Below are 23,588 nucleotides of genomic sequence, written 5' to 3' on the forward strand. Positions count from 1 at the left end.
AAATCAGAATTCGTTTATAATTTGTAGAGTCTTAAGATGAGTTTTGGATTTCAAAACTCATCTCAAGACTGCATATAGTCTGGCACCACATTATTGCAAAAAACACAAGTCTTGTATGTTAGTCTTGAGTCAAGACTCCACTCAAGAGACTAACCAATAAACTTAGTGAATCGCTAAACATCGCCCGCAAATTACCATATAAAGCCCACAAATATGACTTGGTGTGACTTTATTGCCCTTTTCCTTTTAAAAAAAACACTCTCTACTTCTCTCTAAAAAAAATCAGAAAATCTACCTCTCTTAAAAAAATTAATTACGACAATGTCGAGGCGGCAAGGGAAAGAGGTGGCGGCGGCGACGGCGGAGGAAAGGCGGCGACCTGGTGGCAAGGTAATTATTTAATTATTTTTTTTAAAAAAAAAAAGGGCGACGATGGCGCGTGGTGGGGCGTCAGGTCCGGCAGCCAACGCCGGTGGCGTGGCGTCTGGCTTGGAAGCCCAGCCACCGGACAGGCGTCCAAACCAGAAGCCAGCCCATTGGCTATGGCGTCCAGATCTGGCGCCTGTGCCTATGGGTGGGCGTCCAGTTCAGGCGCCTGTGCCTATGGGTGGGCGTCCAGTTCAGGCGCCTGCCCACTGGCTACGGCTGCCGGAGCTAGCGCCACCGCCAGTGGGTGGGCGTCCTGGCCAGGCGCCCGACCCTTTTTTTTTTTTTGTTTTTTTGTTTTTTGTTTTTTTTTTTGTTTTTGTTTTTTTTTTTTTTTTTTTTATTTTGCAAAATTAGAAATTTAGTTTTATTTAAAATAATTTTGTTTTATGTCTAATTTTTTTTTGTTAATGTGTTTTTTTTTTATATTTATCAACTTTATGTGTTTTTTTTTATAAATCGTGTATATTTTATTTTTATAAAATCAGATTTTTTTTTTGTGTTTATGTTTTATTTTTTTTATGTTTGATGTTTAAACATTTTTTATGCCTTAATTGATGTAGTATGTGGAAATTGTTTGTGTTAATGTGTAATTGTTTTTTTTATTTAAAATGTGTAATACATTAGGGTATTATGTGTGTATTTGTGTATGTGTAATATATTTGTTTTTTATTTTTTATGTTTAATTATTTGAAATAATTTTTATTTTTTTTGGAAATCATAAATTTTGTAATATATTAGGGTATTATGTGTGTATTTGTGTATGCCATATAATATTTTTCTATGTTTAATTAGTTGAAATAATTTGAAATTTTTGTTTTGTGTCCTATTTATTTATTATGTCTTTGATTTTTTATAATCTTTATTAATTTTATATTTATAAACATGACGATATGTTGGAAGTGTTGGTATTTTGTATCTGTAGGTAGTTATTTATTTTTCTAAAAAACTTTTGTATGTTTATATATTTTGAATTTTTTTGTAGAATTCACTGGGTCATCATGGTGCGGGGAAGAATGTAGAGCTTCTTAGTAGAAGCTATTCAGTGGAGAGGTCGGGGCATAGACATGTTAGATCCCGTGGTATTTCGGCCTCGGCTCGTAGAGAACGGATCCACCGTCGGGATGAGGATGAGGATGACGATGATGATGCCAAGGAGGGTGACCAGGAGGAGGAGCATGAGGAGGACGCATATGAGGATGAGGATGTGGACGATGGGAGTGGACCGTATGATGATTACGGTCCATTCAGTCAGAGGGTTGATGACATGTACGAGACACATATGGTGGAGGTGCGTAAGGGTAGGGGTGGTAGGTTTGTTAGTAGATCTGGCACATCATCTGCGTCCACTGTATCTGGGGCAAGCAAGAAACGGTCGAGGGCCGTTAATAATTCTTGGGTTGTTAGGAGTGAGGTGCCCGGTGGGCTTGTTGAGGGGAGTGTGATTCCTAGCTTTCTAGGACACATAGTTGCCCGTATTTGGGAGGACCAGGAGAGGCCTTCAGTTACGGGGTTGTTGAAATGTCATACCCGGGAAAAGACTTGTAGCTTTTTGCGTACATGGGCTGAGGCTTGGCCGGCGGAGAGCGAGATGTTCGAGCGACTGGAGGGCACTGGGGTGAATCACGTTCCTGCCACCATGCACGATAAGATTGACAGTACGCTGATCACGGCTTTCGTTGAGCGATGGCAGCCGGATACAAACTCTTTCCACCTTCCGTTCAGTGAGATGACGATCATGTTACATGACGTCGAGGCCATTCTGGGGATTCGTGTTGAGGGTAAACGACTTTGTGCTGTGTCTGATGCGGATCAGGCAGATTTGCTGGCGGTGGACAGGGTTGCACTGTACAGCGAGGCGCTTGGTGTTTGTACCCCCAGTGCACGTAGGACGCACGACGCACAGCTGGCTGCTTATGTTTTTCTACTCCTCGGATGTACCTTGTTTCCGGATAAGAGCGGCGGAAACAAGCTCAGGCCACGCGACATAGTAGAGGCGTGTGACCCCGACAGTGTAGGCCAGTTTTCTTGGGGATCGGCTACGTTGGCGTATTTGTATCGCCAACTAGGATTTGCGAGTCGGGCTGACGCGGCAGGTATCACTGGGTGTCTGACTTTATTGCAGACCTGGATATACGAGTACTTTCCTGCATTGCGACCACATCGTGACCCAGTTCCTATTGATGAGGGGATGCCGCGTGCTTGTGCGTGGAGTCCGCGCTCGGAGAAGAAGTCCGTTGACCGCCTCCGATCGATACGGTTATTGCTTGACAGGCTGTCCCCCTTAGAGGTAACGTTTATAAATTATTTCTACATTTTATTATATGCACTTATTATATTCATGTTATTAAATTTTAAAACTATGTGCAGGTGAACTGGATGCCTTTCGGCCCGAACCCTAGTGTTAGGGTACCCAGGACCCTGTACACGGGACTCATTCAGTATCGTGAGATCGTCGAGGCGTACATGCCCCAGCGTTGTCTTCGCCAGCTTGGATTTTTCCAAGTTGTCCCTCCTCCCCCGGCATGCCCGATGAAGGCGGTCCGACCTGCATCGTCGAGGGACTACGTCATGCAATGGCCGGATATCATGATTGGGACGTGGGACCAGTTTTCGATGGTGGCCCGCTTATGGACTGCGGAGTTGCAGAGGCCGCCCTCTGGGGTTCCTCCCATGTGTGACCACTACTACATGGAATGGTTCAACCGGTATTCGCACCCGAGGTTGATCGCAGATCTCGATCACAACGATGATGATTATATGCCACCGCCTACTGCCATGGAAGCGGTATGTCTCATAAAATATTTATCGTTGTTTTTTAATTAAGTTTTATACGTTGTTATTGTATTTCATCTTTTATTTTTTGTTGTATGCAGTGGATGGGAAAGATAATGCAGGACGTACAGAAACTCTCTCTGGAGAAGGACAGCATGAGTGCAACAGTGAGAGCTGCTGTTGATAGTCTGGAACAGACCCTTGCGCATTGGGAGTCGGCGTCGAGGAGGGATTACTGATGGTTTTGTCATTTTATTTATAGAGCACTTTAAATATTATCGTTTTAATTTATTAAATTGGACATTATGTTTTAAGTTTGTAACATTTTAGATTGTTCTTTTAGATTTCAACTTTGACATATTATCATTGCTGTTTTTAAATTTTGACATAACCGTTCGTGGATCCGCACAACTTACCCATGCAACATATAGAATGCAGTAAGCAATACAATATAAAAAATTAATGTTCTCATTAAAAGAGCAACGTACAAATAAGGTTACATAGGAAGAATGTAAACATGAAAAACTAAAATGCAGCTAGGGTGTTCCATTCGTGGATCCGATCATGATATAGCGCATCCCAACCCTCTACGCTCGTTGTGCGAATGGTGTACCACCGAGGTATAATCGGTGGCACTGGAAAATCGGATGACATGTCTAGTCGGATGAAATGTCTGTATGACGACCCAAGAAACGCAATAGCTACCTCTCTGACCGGTGTGGTGACAGTCTCACGCGAACGCCAAGGGAGAACCGTGGTACAAGGATAATAAGCTTGACTATGCAATCCCAGCCCGAAATGCATGACTGCGCACTTGTAAATGTTTGCAACGACAAACAGATCTAGGGGCGCGTCAAAATAATGATTTTGACCGCAAGGTCCACTTCCCCACCGGATACGCCGCAGAGCGCCATCCAAGTCATCCTAGTACACATGACAATAAACATTTCGGTTAGAGGCAATTTCGTTGTACATCTACTGATGCACCAAACCGTAATTGTCTTCGCCCATTTGAAAAACATCAGCCACGACCCAGAATCCGCAGTTACCATCTCCGACTACATCATTCCACCCTTCCAAGTAAGGCATGATGATGTTAGGTATCCTGTCTTTGTACGGAAACTGATCAACATCGTTTCTTCCTATTCACCATATAATTAAACACAGTTAAGAAGGCAGGAGTAACCTTATAAACAATGTGCAATGTAAAAAACCAAAACGTACCAGTTCTCAGGGGCATATTCACAGACGAAGAAGATTGACTACGACTAGATGACGATATCCGACCACGAGCACGACCACGACCAAGACCACGGATATACTCAAACGCACTCCTGTTCCGCCGTTGCCGACCTCGAGGACGGTCAACTCCTTCGGGTTCCTCAAAATCTAAGGTAGACGTGTGGAACATGTCATGAAGTACATGAGTAGAGTCACGAATAATAGAAGGATGACTGGAGGACACTCGGTCGTACATCGAACAAAACTGCTCCAACTCCTCCTGTTCACGGTCGACCGTTTGAGTATCTTCATGCTCACCAATAACGAGCGTCCGCCAGAATGAATGAACCTGATCAACATGTAACGACGCCCTTTCTTCTGTAATAACGCGGTGAATGGTGCATGCGCAAGGTAATCCATGAGTTACTGAAATAGCACACTCGCATCGAGCATACACTTCGTCAGCCAAGTCCCTCATCCTGTTCAGCTCAGTGAGAATCAACCCCAAGCAGTAGTGCGACACATGACCATGGAGAATCTTAAATATGAAATGGCTATACATCGTACCATGTCGTCGTCTGGAGTCCTCTAGAGAGTTCCTGATGCCGTTCTTCTGAGTTTCAATTGACTTGTTAAGTCTATCGAACAGTGTATCCAAAGCAGCGGTCTATGAATCAATCCAGTCCTTGGTAGCTCTATGAGCGCTCTCAACTCTACATGTTGTAGTGTTCCCGAAATGAAGTACATGGTTTGTCCAATATTTGACAAACTTTTCCCTGTGAGGGACCCATTGCTGCATCACATAGTCCACCAGTGCCGGACACCACTGGTACGAATCCCTGAAGTTAGCCAATTCTCGCTCATACGCTTCCTCTGTGGTAGCCTGTAGGATCTTCCGCCACTTACCATTCACCAATCTCTCTGCCATTTCCAAATTCTTGTTGAAAAGGTTGTAGGCTTTCACTTTCACGCAGTTGTTGATGTGCCATGTGCACAATAAGTGTTTCGATTCTGGAAACAGCTCTGCTATGGGGGCAAAGAGACCTCCCTCACAGTCACTGACGATGGCTGCTGGATGAACATTAGGCCCGATGTAGTTTCTCAGCTTCTCCAAGACCTAATAATAACTTGGAGCCGTCTCATCCTTGATGATTGCATGACCAATCAGAAAGTTCTGGTTCGTTGGAGCCATCCCCATGATCTCAACCAGTGGGAACTTGTACTTGTTCGTCTTGTACGTTGAGTCGGTCAAAATCACAAATGGACAAGACTTGATCATATCAGCACAATCAGGATGCAAAAGGAAAAGATGAGTCACCTCCGCTGTATCTTCATCAGAATCAAACCAGAACAGGTAACCACGTGATTGTGCCTGGTGTAGCAGCTGCTGTATAGGGTTCCTTCCCTCTGACCGTTCAAACCTGAGTTGTTGTCTGACGTTGTAGATGTGTCTTCGGTTTGGATGGTCTTCTGGAAATTTCTCTAACATAGATGCTAATATTTTAGCAGGCTTGACTTGAGCATCACTCATTTCTTTCACAACTAGTTTCGCAGCAGGACTTAAGCCGCTCAGCTGTCGATGACCCTCTTCATATACTATCATCTCATGGTTGTGATACCCCCATTTAGAGTAACCAATCACTTCCCAACCGTCACGACTCCGTAGTTGTCGAACCTTTACTCTGAACTCACACCCACAACCTTTCCGCTTTGTATCAAACCGAGTGGCTGTACGAAAATCTCTTTCTTCTCTTTTGCGATAACGGTCACATCTCAAAATGCGATCCATTCTACCATCCCGTTGAGATTTATGAGTTACTACTACCAAGCAAAATCCAGCTGCAATTGCAACCTGTTTTGCCCAATCAATCGCTTGTTGAGCTTCTTCGAATGGACCATCATATCCAAATATCCCACTGTAATCATTTCCGTGTCCATCATAATCCTGCATCAATTATATATTATAACAAAAACATTTAACGGATAATACATTTAATTTCTATATTTACACAGAATTAACACTAAAAAAAACATAATTATGTATAATATTATTCATACACATACACATACAAATTTTAAACACAATCATTTATAAAAGTCACATAAACAATTAAATATTTTGGTATACATTAACACAAATCTACTCACTACATACATAAAAACATTAAATTATTAAACATAATTTAAAAAAAACACCGTTTTGAATTTTCAATTTGAAATAAATTAAAAACAAAAAAAAAGAAAAAAACCATTTCCAATTTTTTTTTAATATAATTTCGAATTGTCAAACTTAATTTAAAAAAAAAAACCTTTCTCAACAATCAAACTTAATTTTTAAAAAAACCCAATTCGAATTTTCAAACTTAATTTTAAAAAAATACCATTTCGAATTTTCAAACTTAATTTTAAGAAAACCTATTTCGAATTTTCAAAATTAATTTAAAAAAAACCCATTTCGAATTTTTTTTAAAAATCATTTTCGATTTTTTTTTTAAAAAATAAAAATCAAAAACAACAACAAAATCAAAAAAGAAAAAAAAAATAGGGTGGCGTCTGCCAAGGCCGCCACAGCCACTGGACTGGCACCTGGCAGGGCCGCCTCAACCAATGGAGTGGCGCCTGGCCAGGACGCCTGTCTGGTGGTCTGGGCGTCTGGGCTGGACGCCGGTGTGGTGGTTCTGGCGTCTGGCTTGGACGTCCATGCTACGGTAAGAGCGTCCATCCTAGGCGCCGGAGCCACTCCTACGGTAAACCGTGAATTTTAACGGTGACTTACCTCGTTTTCCGTCGACGACGACGTACCTCCGGCGTCCCCCGCATCTCCGGCTTGCCCTCCGGTCTCCCCCGGCGAGCCAGTACGGCTCCACATTTTTTAAATCGAGATTTGTTCAATTTTAGAAAATGGGCATAATTGTCACACCAAGTCATATTTGTGGGCTTTATATGGTAATTTGCGGGCGATGTTTAACAAATCCCAAGATGGGGTTCTATTCATTATGGATACTTTTCCATTTTTTTTAAAAAAAAAAACGGCTTCATTATGAGCAATTATAAACATGCAACCTAAATCAACAATGAGGGGTCATAGTGTGAGTAGCAAACACCAATACAGGTATAATTTAAACAACAAATGTAACTACGTAAGGCATGCATAGACAATGGGATAGTAAGTATTTTGTTAACTGATAAAAGGAAATTTGACACCTTAGTAGGACCCTAGGATGTCAGAATAGTGATTAGAGCATCATTATTGGTGAACAAAAAAAAATGGTTCATGAGTCACTATCACCATTTCTCTCTCATCCACATCAACCCAACAAACCATTTACAATATTCACTCTTAACAATGAACACTAAACAATGGTTCATCATCAATACTCCCTACCCCACCTTATTTTATTTTTGTAAATATAATCTATTTAATTCATAATTATAATTTATTAACTCGATGTCAATGTAATTAATTGACGTATTTAATTTTTTAATCGTGATTACTAATTAAGAAATTATTGCGTTTTTTTATCAGCATTTTTAAAAACTAATTCTTGTGATCAATATTTTTAAACAACAATGCCGCTAATTTTAATTAACATAATTAAAAAAAAAAAAGAGGTACAAATCCTGATTACAGTACTACAACTATAATCAAGTACATTTAAAAAAAAAAAAAAAAACTACTACACATCGTTTTGTAAGATGTCCTTAGGGATAACCATTTGTTGTAAACCTAATTGCGTAAGTTCTCGTTGTTACCAAATTTATTCCATATATGTGCGACCAAGTCGTTTTTTAGCTGCAAATGAGTCTGTTGATCCTCAATCTCTGTTCTACGAGTCAAGTATAAGTCGATATCCACAATACGATCAGTACGGTACTCGGTAGTGTCCTCATTAGCGTTGCCTCCAGCATTCATAAACTCATTGGTATTAACGTTATTTTGATACGTCTCTCGTTCATCTTCAACGATCATATTATGTATTATGATGCAGGCGAGCATGATATTGTGGAGTATGTCGGTATCCCACGCTAAAGACGGCTTTTTAATAATGGCAAAACGAGCTTGAAGGACCCCAAATGCGCGTTCAACGTCTTTCCTTGCAGCTTCCTGGTGTTTTGCGAATAAACGATCCTTACGAGCTTGTGGACTCGTAATGGATTTCACAAAAGTAGCCCATCTAGGGTAGATTCCATCAGTAAGATAATACCCATTCGTATAATGATGACCATTGACTACGAAGTTCACAGCAGGTGTTCGACCCTCTAAGACGTCTTCGAACACAGGGGATCGATGAAGCACATTAATATCGTTGCAGCTACCTGGCATCCCAAAGAACGAATGCCATATCCATAGATCTCTGTCTGCAACTGCCTCCAGTACGAGAGTTGCAACTCCTTCTCTTCCTTGATACTGCCCCTTCCATGCGTGTGGACAGTTCTTCCACTCCCAGTGCATACAATCAATGTTGCCTATCATGCCAGGAAATCCACGTTCTTCCCCAATACGTAGCAATCTTTCCATATCTGCGATGTTTGGACGGCGTAGGTACTGATCACCGAACTGGTTGATGACACCTTCTGTAAACTTTTGGAGTGCCAATCGTGAAGTAGCCTCACTTATACGGACATACTCATCACAAGCGTCTGAAGCACACCCGTAAGCTTGTTGTCTAACGGCCGCAGTGCACTTTTGAAGTGGAGACAACCCAAGACGACCTGTCGCATCTCGCCTTTGTTGAAACCAAGGGTCATGTTGGGTCACTGCGTTGAGAAGGCGCTCAAACACATGTTTACGCATTCGAAACCGGCGCCGGAACAAGGAACTTGGATAAACTACGACTTCCGCGAAATAGTCATTGTATAACCGTGCATGACCTTCTTCGCGTCCCCTATCCTTTCGGGGCTCAGTAGATTTGCGTCGGCGTTGCTGAGTGGCAGCTTGAATAATTGGTGGAATGTACTCATGCATTACGTGTTGTATCATAAGACACACTTCATTACGTTGTTGAACTCTAAGCTCCCTTCCCTCATCATCCGAGTTAGATGAAGATGAAGAGGAATCGGTTGAGCTTAAGTTGAAACTGTTTGAATTCATTTTCTACGTAAGAAATGTAAGATAGAGTGAGGTTTTCTAATAATAACTGCAAACGATTTATGTGTTTGTGTGTAAAATAAATGAAAGAATGGTGTTTATTTATAGTGAACTAATTTGTAATTCTTCTTCAGAAATAACTGAATATAAAGAGACAAATATCACATGGGCTATGACAAACATTGGATTAGAACCACACAGAAATTGAATGGAGAAGAAGGGTTTCACATGGGCTAACAAAGGGGAAATTAAGATACTGACACAATTATATAAAGAGACAAATTGATATAATTGAATAAAGAGACAAAGATCACATGGGCTATGAAAATGGGATAGTGGAAAAGATCCATTTTACTGATTAATTGATAAAGTACAAATAATTGGAAATGAGTACAAGAGGTTGAACTGGAATTGAAAACTTATCACTACTGAAAATGAAGATTACAATGCCTAAGCATCATTAGTGAAACTTTTAATTTTGTTCTGAAGTATTACTATCATTTCGTCTTCCCACTGTTCTCGGTTTACTTTCTGTTCTAGACGAGCTAGTTGCTCCCAGTGGATCCTATGTTGTTCTAGCTCAATTTTCCGTTGTTTCCTTGCCTCCTTGCGCTCCTGTATTTCAAGCCTCTTCATTTCTGCTTCGTTTGACACATTCATCGAATCCCCAAATAGCTGCAATCGGGTGTTGAATGTTTCTAATTCCTTAAATGCTTCACTTGATGGAGCTTTACCCTTCAACCTCGACTTAGCCTTTTTAATTCCTTCAGCACGAGCTACTCTCTCATCACCGACACCCACGCTGGTCGGTGTGGTAGGTGAGGAATTGTCACCCTCATCCCGTGTCCTCTTCCCACTACTTCCGCTCCCTACAGACTCATCCGTCAGTGGAGTTGAATGTGGACGTCCCACCGAAGGCTTGAATGTTTGTTGGTCCAAGAAAGACCGGAATTTGTCAAACTTCCTAATTTGGATCCATTCCTCGTAGAAGGTGAATCGTCCGAACGAGTTCTCATGGATTTTGTGGGCCTCTTGGATAACATCATCTTCGTTATAGCCACTTCCCTTTCGCTTCCGGGCCTTATCATAGCTTCCGCACCACTTTAACACGGCTTCAGAGATTCGCATCCACCTTCCCTTCAAACTACTAATAGTTCGTAGGGATATTTCAACTGGATTCGATACCCTGGCAGCATCGTATGCGTCCAAGACTCTGTTCCAAAATTGACCCTTCTTTTGATTTGTGCCGATAATTATGTTGGTGCTGGTGTTCATGTAAGCGGATATAAGAGTTGCAGTTTCTGATCGCGACCAACTTCTATTGTTTGAACAACCAACACGAAATTCCGGAGTTGATTGGAGTGGTTGCTGTAACATTTGAGTGAAGTTTTGATGGGGGGAAGGAGTTTCATTTCCCTCACCATCATCCTCGCATTCTTCATTTGCTTCATCTTTTTCAGATAAGACATTGCTCGATTCCCAAATATTGGGATTCGGTTGTTGTGACGGAAAATAACCAGATGCAGCACCATATTCACCGTAACCCATTGGTGTCATGGATGGATGTGGGAAATTTGAACTGCCTTGAGAAAAATTAAAATTTTGAGGGAAATTTGGTGGATTATATGGGAAACTTGACTGGGGTCTTTGAGGATAAACACTAGAAAAATTATGGGGAATATTTGTGGGTGTTTGTGAAAAAATTAGGGGGATTTGGATAGAAATTGGCTTGATTTGGGATAATATTTTGACCCAATTTTTTTTTCTGCTTTCTATTTGTATTGGGGTTGGTATTAGCATCCATAATTATAATTTATAATTGGAAAAAAAATTAATATTAATATTAATAATAATAATAATAATAATCTTAATAAACAGAAAAAATTATAATAATAATAATAATAATAATAACGATAATAATAATAATAATAATAATAACGATAATAATAATAATAACAATAATAATAATAATAATAATAACGATAATAATAATAATAATAACGATAATAATAATAATAACGATAATTAATAATAATAGTAACGATAATAATAATATTAATGATAATAAATAAAAATAATAATAACAATAATAATATTAATATTGGTAAAAATAATAATAATATTGGTAATTAGTGAGGGGATTTTTGAAGAGAAAAATATAGTAGAAAAGAAAATGGATTTTTAAAGTTGAAGAAAGTATATCAATATGGGTGTCTATTTATAGAGGGGAAAAAAAGAAAGTCGTTGGTAATTTTTTTTTTTTTTGGATTTGTATTTTGTAAAATATATCCGTTGTAAAATTACAACGGATATATTTAAAACTGACAACACGTGTCAAGCAGCGGCTGAGCCAAGTGGCGCGCTCCCTTGAAACGACGTCGTCGTTTTGCTTTTAGTTGACTGGAAAAATTGGGTGGGGCCCACAACGAATTTGTTCCTCTGACTAATTGCAGCAACAATCGAACTTGCAACCACTCAAGATGAACAAACTTAGAGTTTGCCATTAAGCCAACCATTTTATTGTTCACTCATTGTGAACCATTTAATTGTTCACCCTTAAGGGTGCTCTTAGAACCATCTTTTGCTTTTCTTGACTATACAACAGATTTCCAAATAGCCACGTAACCAACCAAACTCATTATTAGGATTTTATAGACTTATTGGTAGGCCAATTATGGTTTCAAACCAAGTTATATTACCCTGGATGACACTTCTCTCATTCACTTTAATTTTGGAAAATATTCCCGAAAATGGGTTATAAAGTGTGAATTATAGCCTTCAACTTTGGACAATTTTTTACCTTTTCAGGCTCATAAAGGAAAGAGGTCCAGGGTGCTTCCCATGAACCCCACGAGACCCAATAAGGGTGGTTGGAAGCATTCACTTTGTCTATAAGCTCTTAATTTAGCTAGTTCCAATGGTCCATGCACACCTCTATATATTAATACAATGTCACATTTGGTCTTTAAGTGATCGACTAGAGTTCATACCAGGTTCCAAACAATATAAAACGACCTACCAGGCTACCATTACTTAAATTTTCTACATCAGGTCCCAAAATCTTCGAAAATGTTATGTTTTGTGTAATTATAGCCTTCAAATTTTGCTTCCACATATTATTTTTGGACCCGACAAGGTTATGTATTAACATACTCCTCATAGTTCCCAAATGACCTGGAGAGACCTATTTGACATCCGAAACCCTTTCATTCGTGCTTTGACCCACAATTTAGATGAGTTATGCTCATGACTTCGTATAAAACTTAACTTTGTCTTAAATAATACAAGAATTACCTCACATAACACCCATTCATACTTACCATACTTTGTAATTCCATTTAAAGAAATTTAGGTGAATAAAAGCAGCAAATATAAAATACTTTTCCCCAAATTAGTTAAAAAAAAAAAAGTAACAGCGGGAAAAAATAAAAGGAAAGGTGGAGAGAAGGAAGTATGAGACAAATGAAAGACAAGTCTGGTCTGCGCGAGATGTTCTTCCTTCGTCACTAAGTCTCTTCCTATTTCTTTATTTCTCTGTTCTTCATTTCAATCCTTAACTTCTTTCCATTTCCTTCGGTCATCTCACCTTCGATTTATCGGCGTTTTTTCTACCGATTTCTTTCTCTTTCATCCAATCCTGTTTCGCGGTAATTTACTTGCTTTCTCTCCTTCATTTGCGTCGAAATTTCAGTGAATTATTGCATTTTGCGGTTGATTTTGATGTCGAATTTCGATTTCTAGGGTTTTTAATCAAATTTAGGGTTCATTTTTGTGCTAGTAATTTCATGAACTTGAAGAAAATTATGAATTGCTTCCAAAATCAATGTCGGATATCTCGAATTAGATTTGTAATCGAATTTTTAGTGGATTATGCTTGCTCTGATGTACATTTTCAGTGACCTGGAATAATGCTCAATTCGAAACTTTTTGAGCTTCATGATTTTGTAATGGTTTGTGATATAACATGATTGTAAGACCTTTGCATTTTGTATATTTTTCTCTCTTAACTTTTGTTATCGTACAGTAATGGCGAATGATACCATGATCGTCACCAACACGCCAGCGAGAGATCTGGTATCTACTAATCTCGCCTACTGCTCTGTTGCTGATCTTCGCCGTCTTGCTGCTCCTGGATCGCGTGTGGTTTTTGCTTATGTTGGCGATTCTTGGGTCCTTTCCGTTGGATATCCTTCCTCTTACAGTCTTACTTTTCAATTGCTATTTGTTCCGTTCGATCCAGTTGTAATTTTCTCCGATTTTATATTGTGATTTTATTTTTTGGATTGTCATTCTCTTATTTGTCATGTCGTAGACAATGTGATTCTATTTTTAAGTTATTGTGAATTCAGCTACGGAACATATTGTGTCGATCGCTTGTTTATTTTCATATTTTATGTGCCAAACTGCCAACCAAATTAATTTGGGTTCAGGTTGCATGTCACAATATTGTGTTCTTGTTTGGTTTGGGTTGATTTTGAGGTTTGCCTACTTCAATAACTAATTTGCAGGTTATTTGCTATTATAGAAAGTCTGCATTTACATATTCTTTAGTTGGACAAATTTTGGAACTGTAGTTGTTCTTCTAGATGGTTATTTGCTGCTCTTCCTCTATCTGCATCATGTGTCTGCTAGATGGTTTAGTATTTAGGTGTCCTGAAAAGTTAAGAATAAAGAGTATTCATATGTACTTGTGAAGAAACCATGGATGACTTATAGGCACGCTGACGCAGCAACATACAGCTGGAGTGTATATGACACGTATTCTAATGAAGAAAGTAGGAGCCTCTTATAGCAACTCTTGATTGACTATGATTAGCATTTCTGTAACTGCTGAAGTGCATATGATGTAATTTTATTCATGTTGATTGCCTAGGATCTAAGCATGATCTTTCATCATTGGCAATTTCAATCAATCAATCATTGGCATTTATCATTTATTATTTGTTTTTACCTTTAGCCTCATTCTGTACTTATTTTGCTCTGATTTTCAAGCCGTGTTTCTTTGTGTGCATAATATTCAAAATGTGAGAGTTCCCCTGGCATGTTTCTTTGAACTTTTTCGTGCTCTTTACCTAAATGACTGTCAGCATTGTTTTCTCCTTAACTACTGCCTACTGCTCATGATGATATACCCAATGGGAGCATAGCTCTTAATTCTGTCCAACGGAAGTATCTGAGGGTTTCCACCGGGGACCCCATTACTGTCAAAAGGTTAGATAGTTTAATGTTTTGATAATTTCAAACCAGTTGATGATTTTCATGCTTCATTATTGATGATTTTTTTCTTTTTGCATTTTTTTGTAGATTCATACCTCCTCAGAATAATCAAATTACAGTGCTAACTCTTGAATTGGACTATTTGTCCAAAGCAAAAGCAAGAGATGAACAGGTAAATTTTCTTTTAGGTTTTGTTAATTTGTAAGATTTTACTGCAGATTAATGTTTCATGCTTTCGCTTACTTCTCGAAAGATATGTTTTTGTATTGGCAACTTGATGCTTCAATTTTCTTTGCTGTGGGTGTTTTTTGGAACTAGATACTTTTACATGTCTTATATCCTGTACACGTATTGATTTTTGATGCAATACATTTTGTTTCTATGAATCTATTCCTGAAATGTCTTTGTTGTCAGGTTGATGCTGTTGTTGTGACCCAATTGATTAAGAGGAGACTTGTTGACCAGGCAAGTTAGTTGATTCTTCCTATTTTTTGTTCACTCCAGGTTTTTTTTTTTATTTTTTTTTTAAAATGTTAGGAACTATCTGGAGTTTCCATTTGCATGCTTGTAATCTGTGATGCTGCTGCACACCAAGACAATGTCACTAGATTTCTCATTGTATTGAAAGATAGTTTTGACCTTATTTTATTGACTTTTGGTCTTTTTCGTCTTCTCACAGTTACTAGCCAAACAATTTAAAGGATTAAACATATAATTATTGAAGGTCAAAATCCCATTTCTTCTGGCAGTAATTACCATTTCATGGAACTTCGTAACAAAACATTCAAAATCATTTTCAACAGTTGTCATACCTAACATAACGTCCAACTTCCTAGTTTCAGAAAGAGCATGCTAATGTTGCACCAACCCTTCCTCCCCATCTTTTGTGCCGTCACCTTATAGACTACTGTCATTCAAATGGAAGACCATGTGATATATTTGTTTATTTCAGAGAGTGTAAGTTATAGCTCCCATCTTTTTTGTTTGCTTTTTCCCCCATACAAAGGTTGCCTAAAATTGTTTGTGTGGATTTTGTTCACTTGTTATAAATCCACTATTCCACATTGTTAGACAATCTTCCTGGTATGCCTTTTGCCAATTTGAAATCAATGAGGACAATTTAACATGTATGAGGAAACAAGAGAGATAATCCTATTAAAGTTGATAATTTTATTTTGGGACACCGTATAAATGTGTTAGCTAAATTCTTTATCTTTTTGTCAAATAAAATGACCTGAGAACAAGGACTGTTATTGATGGTCTGTTAGGCAGAAATGCTGCTATGTTCGGATGTTTTCCGGTATTGGAGAAGGTGCAGCTGAAGAGATATAATGTTTGTTTTCTTGCTTTTCCAGTGCACCTCTAATATATTTTCCCAATGACCTTATGCAGATCATGACAGTGGGCCAAAAGGTAACTTTTGAGTACCTAGGCAATAATTTTCTTTTCACAGTCAACCAGGCTGTTGTTGAGGGGCAAGAAAATTCAGATATTGAAAGAGGGATGCTGTCAGCAGACACATATATCATTTTTGAGGCAGCGGGAGGCAGTGGAATAAAGGTAAACTCTTCATCCTTGAACATGTGTTGCTAGAAGTTGGATTCGGATCAAGTGATTGTTGTATGTTTCCAGTTTTCTAATATTTTGATATTGTGAAGTTATTTATGATTGTTAGAATTGCTGTAGAATGACAGTTTTTAATGTAATTTTCAGATAATCAATCAACGTGAATCAGCTAGCAGCAATCTCTTTAAGCATAAAGAATTCAATTTGAAGGCACTTGGTATAGGTGGTCTGAGTGCAGAGTTTGCAGATATATTTCGAAGAGCTTTTGCCTCTAGGGTTTTCCCTCCCCATGTCACTAGCAAGTAATTTCTAATCTTTAGCTGGTATGTTGTTGAAATATTGATTTTATAAATGACTGATACATATTTCACATTGACTACCATAGATTGGGCATCAAGCATGTGAAAGGAATGCTTCTGTATGGGCCTCCTGGTACTGGAAAGACTCTGATGGCACGTCAGATTGGAAAGGTGTTAAATGGAAAGGATCCAAAGGTACTTCAAGTGAACCTTTATGGACTTCTTATACTTAAGACGATGAGAAATGTTGGCAAATTCAATCCTACTGTGATTATTTTTAATTACAACTTGTTCAACTTGAACTGTGCTGATCCTTTGATCTCAATTCTTTACCACTCAAATTCCAGAATTTTAATCATTGCTTCCTGCTTATAAAAAAAATAATAAAAAAAAAAAATAGCTAAGTTTTCATGCCCTGTTTGAGAAGACATCCAGCATTCCCTGTGTTCAACTCTCCGCATAATTATTACCATTCTTGGACAAGTGAACTTTGATCTCAGTCCCTTATTCAACCCGTTGTTAGACTTTGATAGATGGATTGAGATACTGATTCAAAGTTTTATTAATGAGGTGCCTCATGTGAAAATTGATCTGTGGCATATGGACAGTGAAGGACAGGTACACTAGTATAAGGGATTCATGTTAGTAACTTTGATCTCCTTTAGTGGGAAGGGGGGTATGTTGAGTGAAAAAATATATATATGTAATTCTTTTTTAATACAATACATTCCTCTTTGGAAGCCTCAAAACACAGACTATATGTCTTGGTCTAGTTTAATTGTGGAAAATCTCTACTTTGGTTACAGAAGTCGAAATTTAGAAGTGGTGATTGGTACATCTGCATATGGCTGTGGCTTATATGTTTGTTTTTCCCAGATTGTCAATGGGCCGGAAGTATTAAGCAAGTTTGTTGGTGAAACTGAGAAGAACATCAGGGATCTATTTGCTGATGCTGAGCAAGACCAGAGAACTCGAGGTAAAGTGGGATGTATACATTGCATATGGCTGGTGTCATTTGGAGTTATGCTTGTGCTGGCTCTATTGTCAGTTTGTCACCGATCAAAAAGAAAGTAATGGATTTTTTGTACATTATTTATTGTATGATTTTCTTTTTTATTGCTTAATGTTTTAATTTGTACTTTTCAGGGGATCAAAGTGACTTGCATGTTATTATCTTTGATGAAATAGATGCTATCTGTAAGGTAAGACATTGAGAGCAATGACAGTTTTTTTTAATAGTTCTTTGTCATCACCCTAGGGACTAGAGTTCCAATTTTTAACTTCTTATTTCCTGGATACTACACAAATGTGCATGCTTGTTTGCACATGAAGCTTTGCACGTTATACAGCTAATTGTCATCGCTCATTATCTGCCTAGTTGCTGCAGTCAATCCTGTGTGTACAAAGTTTATGTGGCTAATGGATAGCCCTTGTCTCATACTGAGCACATCATTTTTCAGAAAATTGATGTTCACACTGTTATTCTTTTTTGATTGCCTGAATCATTGTTGTATCCTTCTGATTACTCTATATTTACATAAATCTTTCCGATCTGATATTGTCCTAGACTCCTAATGATTTCTTACTTATGCTGCTGCAACAAATGAGCTAGTTGATGGGGGATTTGATCAATTATGTACACATGAATTGGAGATAGCTTGAAATAAAAAATAAAATTGGTGCAGATAATAACCCTTATGGATTAGGATATTCAATTGGGACATATATCACATTATAAGGGAAAGTACAAAGTCACCATAGAAACTAAGAAGTTATATTGATTTTGCAGATCTTTTCTAGTATGCTTAGATCAAGTTTCTGATGTGTCTTCCTCTAAAATTTGCAGTCTAGAGGCTCTACTAGGGATGGTACAGGTGTCCATGATAGCATTGTCAACCAGCTACTAACAAAGGTAGGTTAAAGACCGGCTTTCTAAAATGTAAAATAGTATGTGTTTGTACAGATAAAAAGTAAGATAGCCAATATACTGATAGTTTCTTGCTTTTTAGATTGACGGGGTGGAGGCACTCAATAATGTTTTGTTGATTGGGATGACTAACAGAAAAGATTTGCTTGATGAAGCACTTTTAAGGTGAGCTCTTTGCTGTTACCGATTTTTCATTGATGAACATTCCATTTTTATTAGATAAACCGCTCAGCTTTTGAAGTCAATTTTGTAACTATTGTATAGCCATGGTGATAGTTTTCTCTGGACAGGCCTGGACGTTTAGAGGTTCAAGTGGAGATAAGCCTCCCTGATGAAGCTGGTCGTTTGCAAATTCTTGAAATACACACAACCAAGATGAAAGAAAATTCTTTCCTTGCACCAGACATCAATTTGGCTGAACTGGGTATGTGAATTGGTTGTAAATGCTTTTGAGGTCACTGGTATCTTCTTGTTGCTTTATATTGAACTATGGTGATAAAATTTCACATTGATGTGCCTTAGACTGTAGAAAATTACTCTCTTTGTCTCCTGTGGCATTCAGTTTCATAAGCATTTTGGTAAAATGATGTAACAATATTTACTGTAGGATTTTCAATTTTATTTGCCTGTTGTCCCCTTGAAAGATGGATGTTTTATTTAACTAAACTTTATTTTCCTATGTTTTTAGGCTTCCTAATCTTAGCACTACAACTTTTATACATCTGGTAATATGATGTGAAGGGTATATATAAATTTATCTACACATTAATGCAGCTGCAAGAACAAAGAATTATAGTGGAGCAGAGCTCGAAGGTGTTGTTAAGAGTGCTGTCTCATATGCTCTGAACCGGCAATTAAACATGGACGATCTTAATAAGCCAGTGGATGAGGAAAACATAAAAGTTACTATGCACGACTTTTTGGAAGCTATAGGAGAAGTCAAACCAGCATTTGGAGCATCTACCGGTGATCTTGAACGATGCAGGTAAGATAGTAAGGGTCTTATGGTTCTTTCATATGGGATATTAATTTGTTATTTAGCTTTGGCTAATACCTCGTTTCCATTTGGTAGTTTAGAAGCTGTGATATATTGGCTGTAATCAGCCTGCCTCCTATTAATTATGTAGATATTATTTTATCAGAGGTTTTATAATCACATCTCTACTAAAACTTGTAGGCTCAATGGAATGGTGGATTGTGGTGTACGCCATGAGCACATCCAGCAACGCACTATGCTGCTAGCAGAACAAGTAAAACTTAGCAAAGGCAGCCCACTTTTGACTTGTCTTCTGGAAGGTCCAAGTAGCAGGTATAATTACGTTTCCTTGCCCTTGTTCCTTGCTGTTTTTTGAATAATTATTTACAGTTTTCTGATTTTGTTTGTGTTTAGTGGGAAGACTGCAATGGCTGCTACAGTTGGTATCTGTAGTGATTTCCCATATGTGAAGATTGTAAGTTCTCTACTTGTTGATTTTATCATGCTATTTTTCAAGATCCATGACTTTAACATGTTTTATTTCTCTTTGTGTAAATAATGAGTAGGTTTCAGCGGAATCCATGATTGGTCTCAGTGAGAGTACTAAATGTGCACATATTGTCAAGGTTCATTTTTACTACTCTTTCTTTTGTAGTTTTTGACCTTTTATGAAAAATGAAGTATAGTAATTATGTTCCGAATCTGTATATATTTTCATTATCGTGTATCTCTAAACTTGTTAGTGTTACACATGTACAAGCACACCACTGCCACATTAGTGCATGTGGCATTATGGCATCCATGTTTTCTTTTCCCTTTGTAATTTTTGTGCGTTTATGTACTGCTGTCATTGATATTTGATTATGCACCTTTGGTTAAATTTTTATTTGTAGGTCTTTGAAGATGCTTATAGATCACCACTGAGCGTAATAATACTTGATGACATTGAGAGGTGACTTTGACAATGTTTTATTGTTATTCCTTTAATTTTGTTTCTTTTTGTTGGATCATAAACTCAATACTATCCTGCAGGCTTGTAGAATATGTGGCTATTGGCCCTCGGTTTTCAAATATCATCTCGCAAACATTGATGGTCCTCTTGAAACGACTTCCCCCACTGGTGTGTCTCTTGAAATTCTCCATGCTCTAAGATTAGTTTTTACTCCCTATACAGATGTTTCTAACTAATTGTCTGTTTTTATTCTATCAATTTATTTGTAGGTTCCTAGTTTCCCTTCCTGTTCATCCCTCTTTTTTTTTCCCAACAGTTAACAACTTAGTTTAATTATGATCCCATATCATTTAAAAGAAACTAGATCCATCTAATACTGGATTGCCTTGAAAATAACCTCGAAGACTAGCTTAAAAGCCTGTAGTTGCTCAAAAGCAACTGTATAGGTGCAGAAAAAACTCACTTCTGTCAGCTGCTGACAAACATCATTTTCTTGAGAGATAAATGTGTGAGTTTAATGGAAAATCCTATGGTCTTTTTTTTCCCTGATCTCTGTAATTTTTATATTTGCAATCACAATTTGCTTTTCATGATCCCCAATCCCCTTGTAACGAATATTGCAACTTCTGTCGCAATTATGCTGTACCTAGCCTTTATATATTGTTGGGCCATTGTTGTGAGTGTAAAATAGTGGCAATAGTGCAAATATCATGTGATGTTAGCAAATTCGTGCATGTTTTACTAGGAAGTATACCTATTACTCTGTTAGCACGTCTACACTTAACATCCTCTGCAGCTTTAAGGTCCAATCATAGCCAACATTCGCATGCATGTGAATTAGTATAGTGTCTGTAGATTATGTTGTAATTTACTTTAGTAGCTGCAATTTATACCTGTAAGAGACATTGAACAGGAAGCTATTATAGGATGACCTTAGCTTGGTTCCATGATCCATAGTTGTGTATTGACTCATGACTTGATTGTGGATTGGTGTTTGAAATCAAAAGTGGTGTATAGCTCTTTCCTTGAGATTATATTCATACTCCTAAATGGAATGGTCCACAAGATGCTACCCTGTGAGCACAACTTGTCTTTGTTCTTCCACTAGTTCAGCAGCATAATCGAGTTTGAAACCTTTAGATTAGTCTTAATTCTTCTATATGTGCTATACATTGTGGTATTAAAGGGCTAGTGGGGAGTGAAATTCTGCTGAGGAGAGGAGAGGGCGGCATTGCTTTGCTACCATGTTTTGTGAGAGACGATGATTCTAATTTGTCATTAGGATGTGGGTATTGTAACCTAGTTTGGACCTTGGGGTGGATGAACAAGTTTATGCCCTGGGTGGCTATGGTTTCACTTTTCACTTGGGATCTTTCTTTGGTGTATTGGTCATATGCTCCAATGCATGTAAATCAGATTTTGGACTTAATGTGGATTAATGATATGATGAAAGTGTGTGGGGGCTCAAAAGGATGGTGTGATTACAATTTGTTCGTTTTAGCATTATCCATAGAGACTAATCTGGTAGAAATTTATTTTATCTAGTTTTTTTTTTTTCCCAAATAGAAAACCTAGTTGATTGTTTAGAACTCCTCTATGAGAATCATAGTAACTCTGATATCAATTTATTTCTTACCATTGACTGCTGCTGTGCTGTATGTCAGTGCATTATTCCATATCTTAAGTCTCATTACTTGATCATTTGTCTCCAGGGAAAGAAACTTCTTGTGTTAGGGACAACCAGTGAAGTTGGTTTCTTGGATTTAATTGGCATTCGTGATGCATTCTCTGTCACCTATAATGTCCCAACTTTGAAAACTGAAGATGCACGAAAGGTTAGCTAATCTTTCTCCATGTAAAAACATGATCTAAAGTTGATCTGGGGCTTCTTTTTAATGTGATTGTGGAGCATTTTGGAAAGAAAGTACGTCTTTCTGGGGTTTGAATGTAGAATATAGTACAAATCAACTGACTGGTAAATAAATATTAAAATCATGGTACAATGGTACTTTTTTAGACTAGTTTGACCAAACAGGTAGTGAGTTGTGTCCCCATGCCTTTGTAATGTACCAAACATATCACGAATTAGGTAACATTGGTGCGTAATGAGGTCTGGATGCCCTGTATGTTTCTAATGAGTAGTGTTATACTATTCTGGCTATGTATGTGGTAGCCTGCTATGTAGATTGCATAACTTATGATTTTGGGTTATTATCTGGTTAGCATGTGCAATTGAAAATTTCATTGACATTTAGGATATAGGATATATAAAGGCTTGCCTGTTGCAAAAACAAAAGATATGGGTGATTTTGCTAGTTGCTCCATTTCCATGTAAAGCTCGCGTCCTTTTCTATGTTGATTGGGTTCTTAAATCTGTTCTCTTTTTTTTTTCTCTCTCCTTACTCAGGTGTTGAAGCAACTAAATGTCTTCTCAGAGGATGACATAGATTCTGCTGCTGAGGCCCTAAATGATGTAAGTTCATCTTCTTTCAGTTTTCTTCCCCGTATGGATGTTAACTATGACTTTGTTTTACATTAGAGTAGCTTATAGTTTATACTCCATCAAGGATTCTTAGGACATATTGAGTTTGATGTTATTTGTGCCCAAAAATTTTTGTTGCCCCTCGATTTTTCACCTTTTTTTTTATTTTTTATTTCTGTTTGTCATTTTGCAGATGCCAATCAAGAAAGTGTACATGCTAATTGAAATGGCTGCTCAAGGTGAACAAGGAGGTAAAGCAGAAGCCATTTACTCTGGCCAAGAAAAGATTGACATCTCTCACTTTTATGAATGTCTTCAGGACCTTGTCCGGTACTGATTCACACTAAACAGCATGTTATTAAACTGATTTTTTCACGAGTCGTTGCTTTGACGATAATTTTAATCAGATCGGCTGTGTTATTAATTATTATATTCTTTCACCCTTTATTTTTTCTTTGAACCCTACTGTGGTTCTGACCATGGTTTTGTAGTTAGCTGGTGTGTATACCTTACAGATTTAACTGATGTATGTACTGCCATTTTTTCACCAGTTTTGTCAGATGTTGAGCTTTTAAATTTAGGATAAATGGCCTTATTTGGCATGTTCAGTTAATCTTAATTAAAATCCTGTATCTTTTGACCGTATGTTCCATTTCAT

At 37.9% G+C, this 23,588-nt stretch overlaps 3 protein-coding genes across 3 annotated transcripts; 1 reads left to right on the forward strand and 2 right to left on the reverse strand.

Moving 5' to 3' along the window:
- Positions 1–8,149: 8,149 nt before the first annotated feature.
- LOC110725066 (putative nuclease HARBI1) lies at positions 8,150–9,514 on the reverse strand. Its single transcript, XM_021904537.1, has one exon. The coding sequence runs from the start codon at positions 9,512–9,514 to the stop codon at positions 8,150–8,152; it is 1,365 nt and encodes a 454-aa protein (XP_021760229.1).
- Positions 9,515–9,961: 447 nt separating this feature from the next.
- Positions 9,962–11,059, reverse strand: LOC110725067 (glutathione S-transferase T3-like). The gene has a single exon (XM_021904538.1). It carries the CDS (start codon positions 11,057–11,059, stop codon positions 9,962–9,964), a length of 1,098 nt encoding a protein of 365 aa, XP_021760230.1.
- Positions 11,060–12,978: 1,919 nt separating this feature from the next.
- Positions 12,979–23,575, forward strand: LOC110725182 (vesicle-fusing ATPase-like). The gene is made up of 22 exons (XM_021904663.1): positions 12,979–13,158; positions 13,536–13,695; positions 14,627–14,722; positions 14,816–14,900; positions 15,143–15,193; positions 16,121–16,288; positions 16,442–16,596; positions 16,680–16,788; positions 17,470–17,569; positions 17,740–17,795; positions 18,440–18,505; positions 18,603–18,685; positions 18,811–18,944; positions 19,295–19,505; positions 19,698–19,829; positions 19,911–19,971; positions 20,063–20,122; positions 20,390–20,448; positions 20,529–20,616; positions 22,161–22,283; positions 22,856–22,921; positions 23,124–23,575. Exons 2-22 carry the CDS (start codon positions 13,538–13,540, stop codon positions 23,265–23,267), a joined length of 2,205 nt encoding a protein of 734 aa, XP_021760355.1. The 5' UTR covers positions 12,979–13,158; positions 13,536–13,537; the 3' UTR covers positions 23,268–23,575.
- The last annotated feature ends 13 nt before the right edge of the window (positions 23,576–23,588 follow it).

This window comes from Chenopodium quinoa, unplaced genomic scaffold (assembly GCF_001683475.1).
Source record: "Chenopodium quinoa cultivar QQ74 unplaced genomic scaffold, ASM168347v1, whole genome shotgun sequence".
NCBI lineage: Eukaryota > Viridiplantae > Streptophyta > Magnoliopsida > Caryophyllales > Amaranthaceae > Chenopodium > Chenopodium quinoa.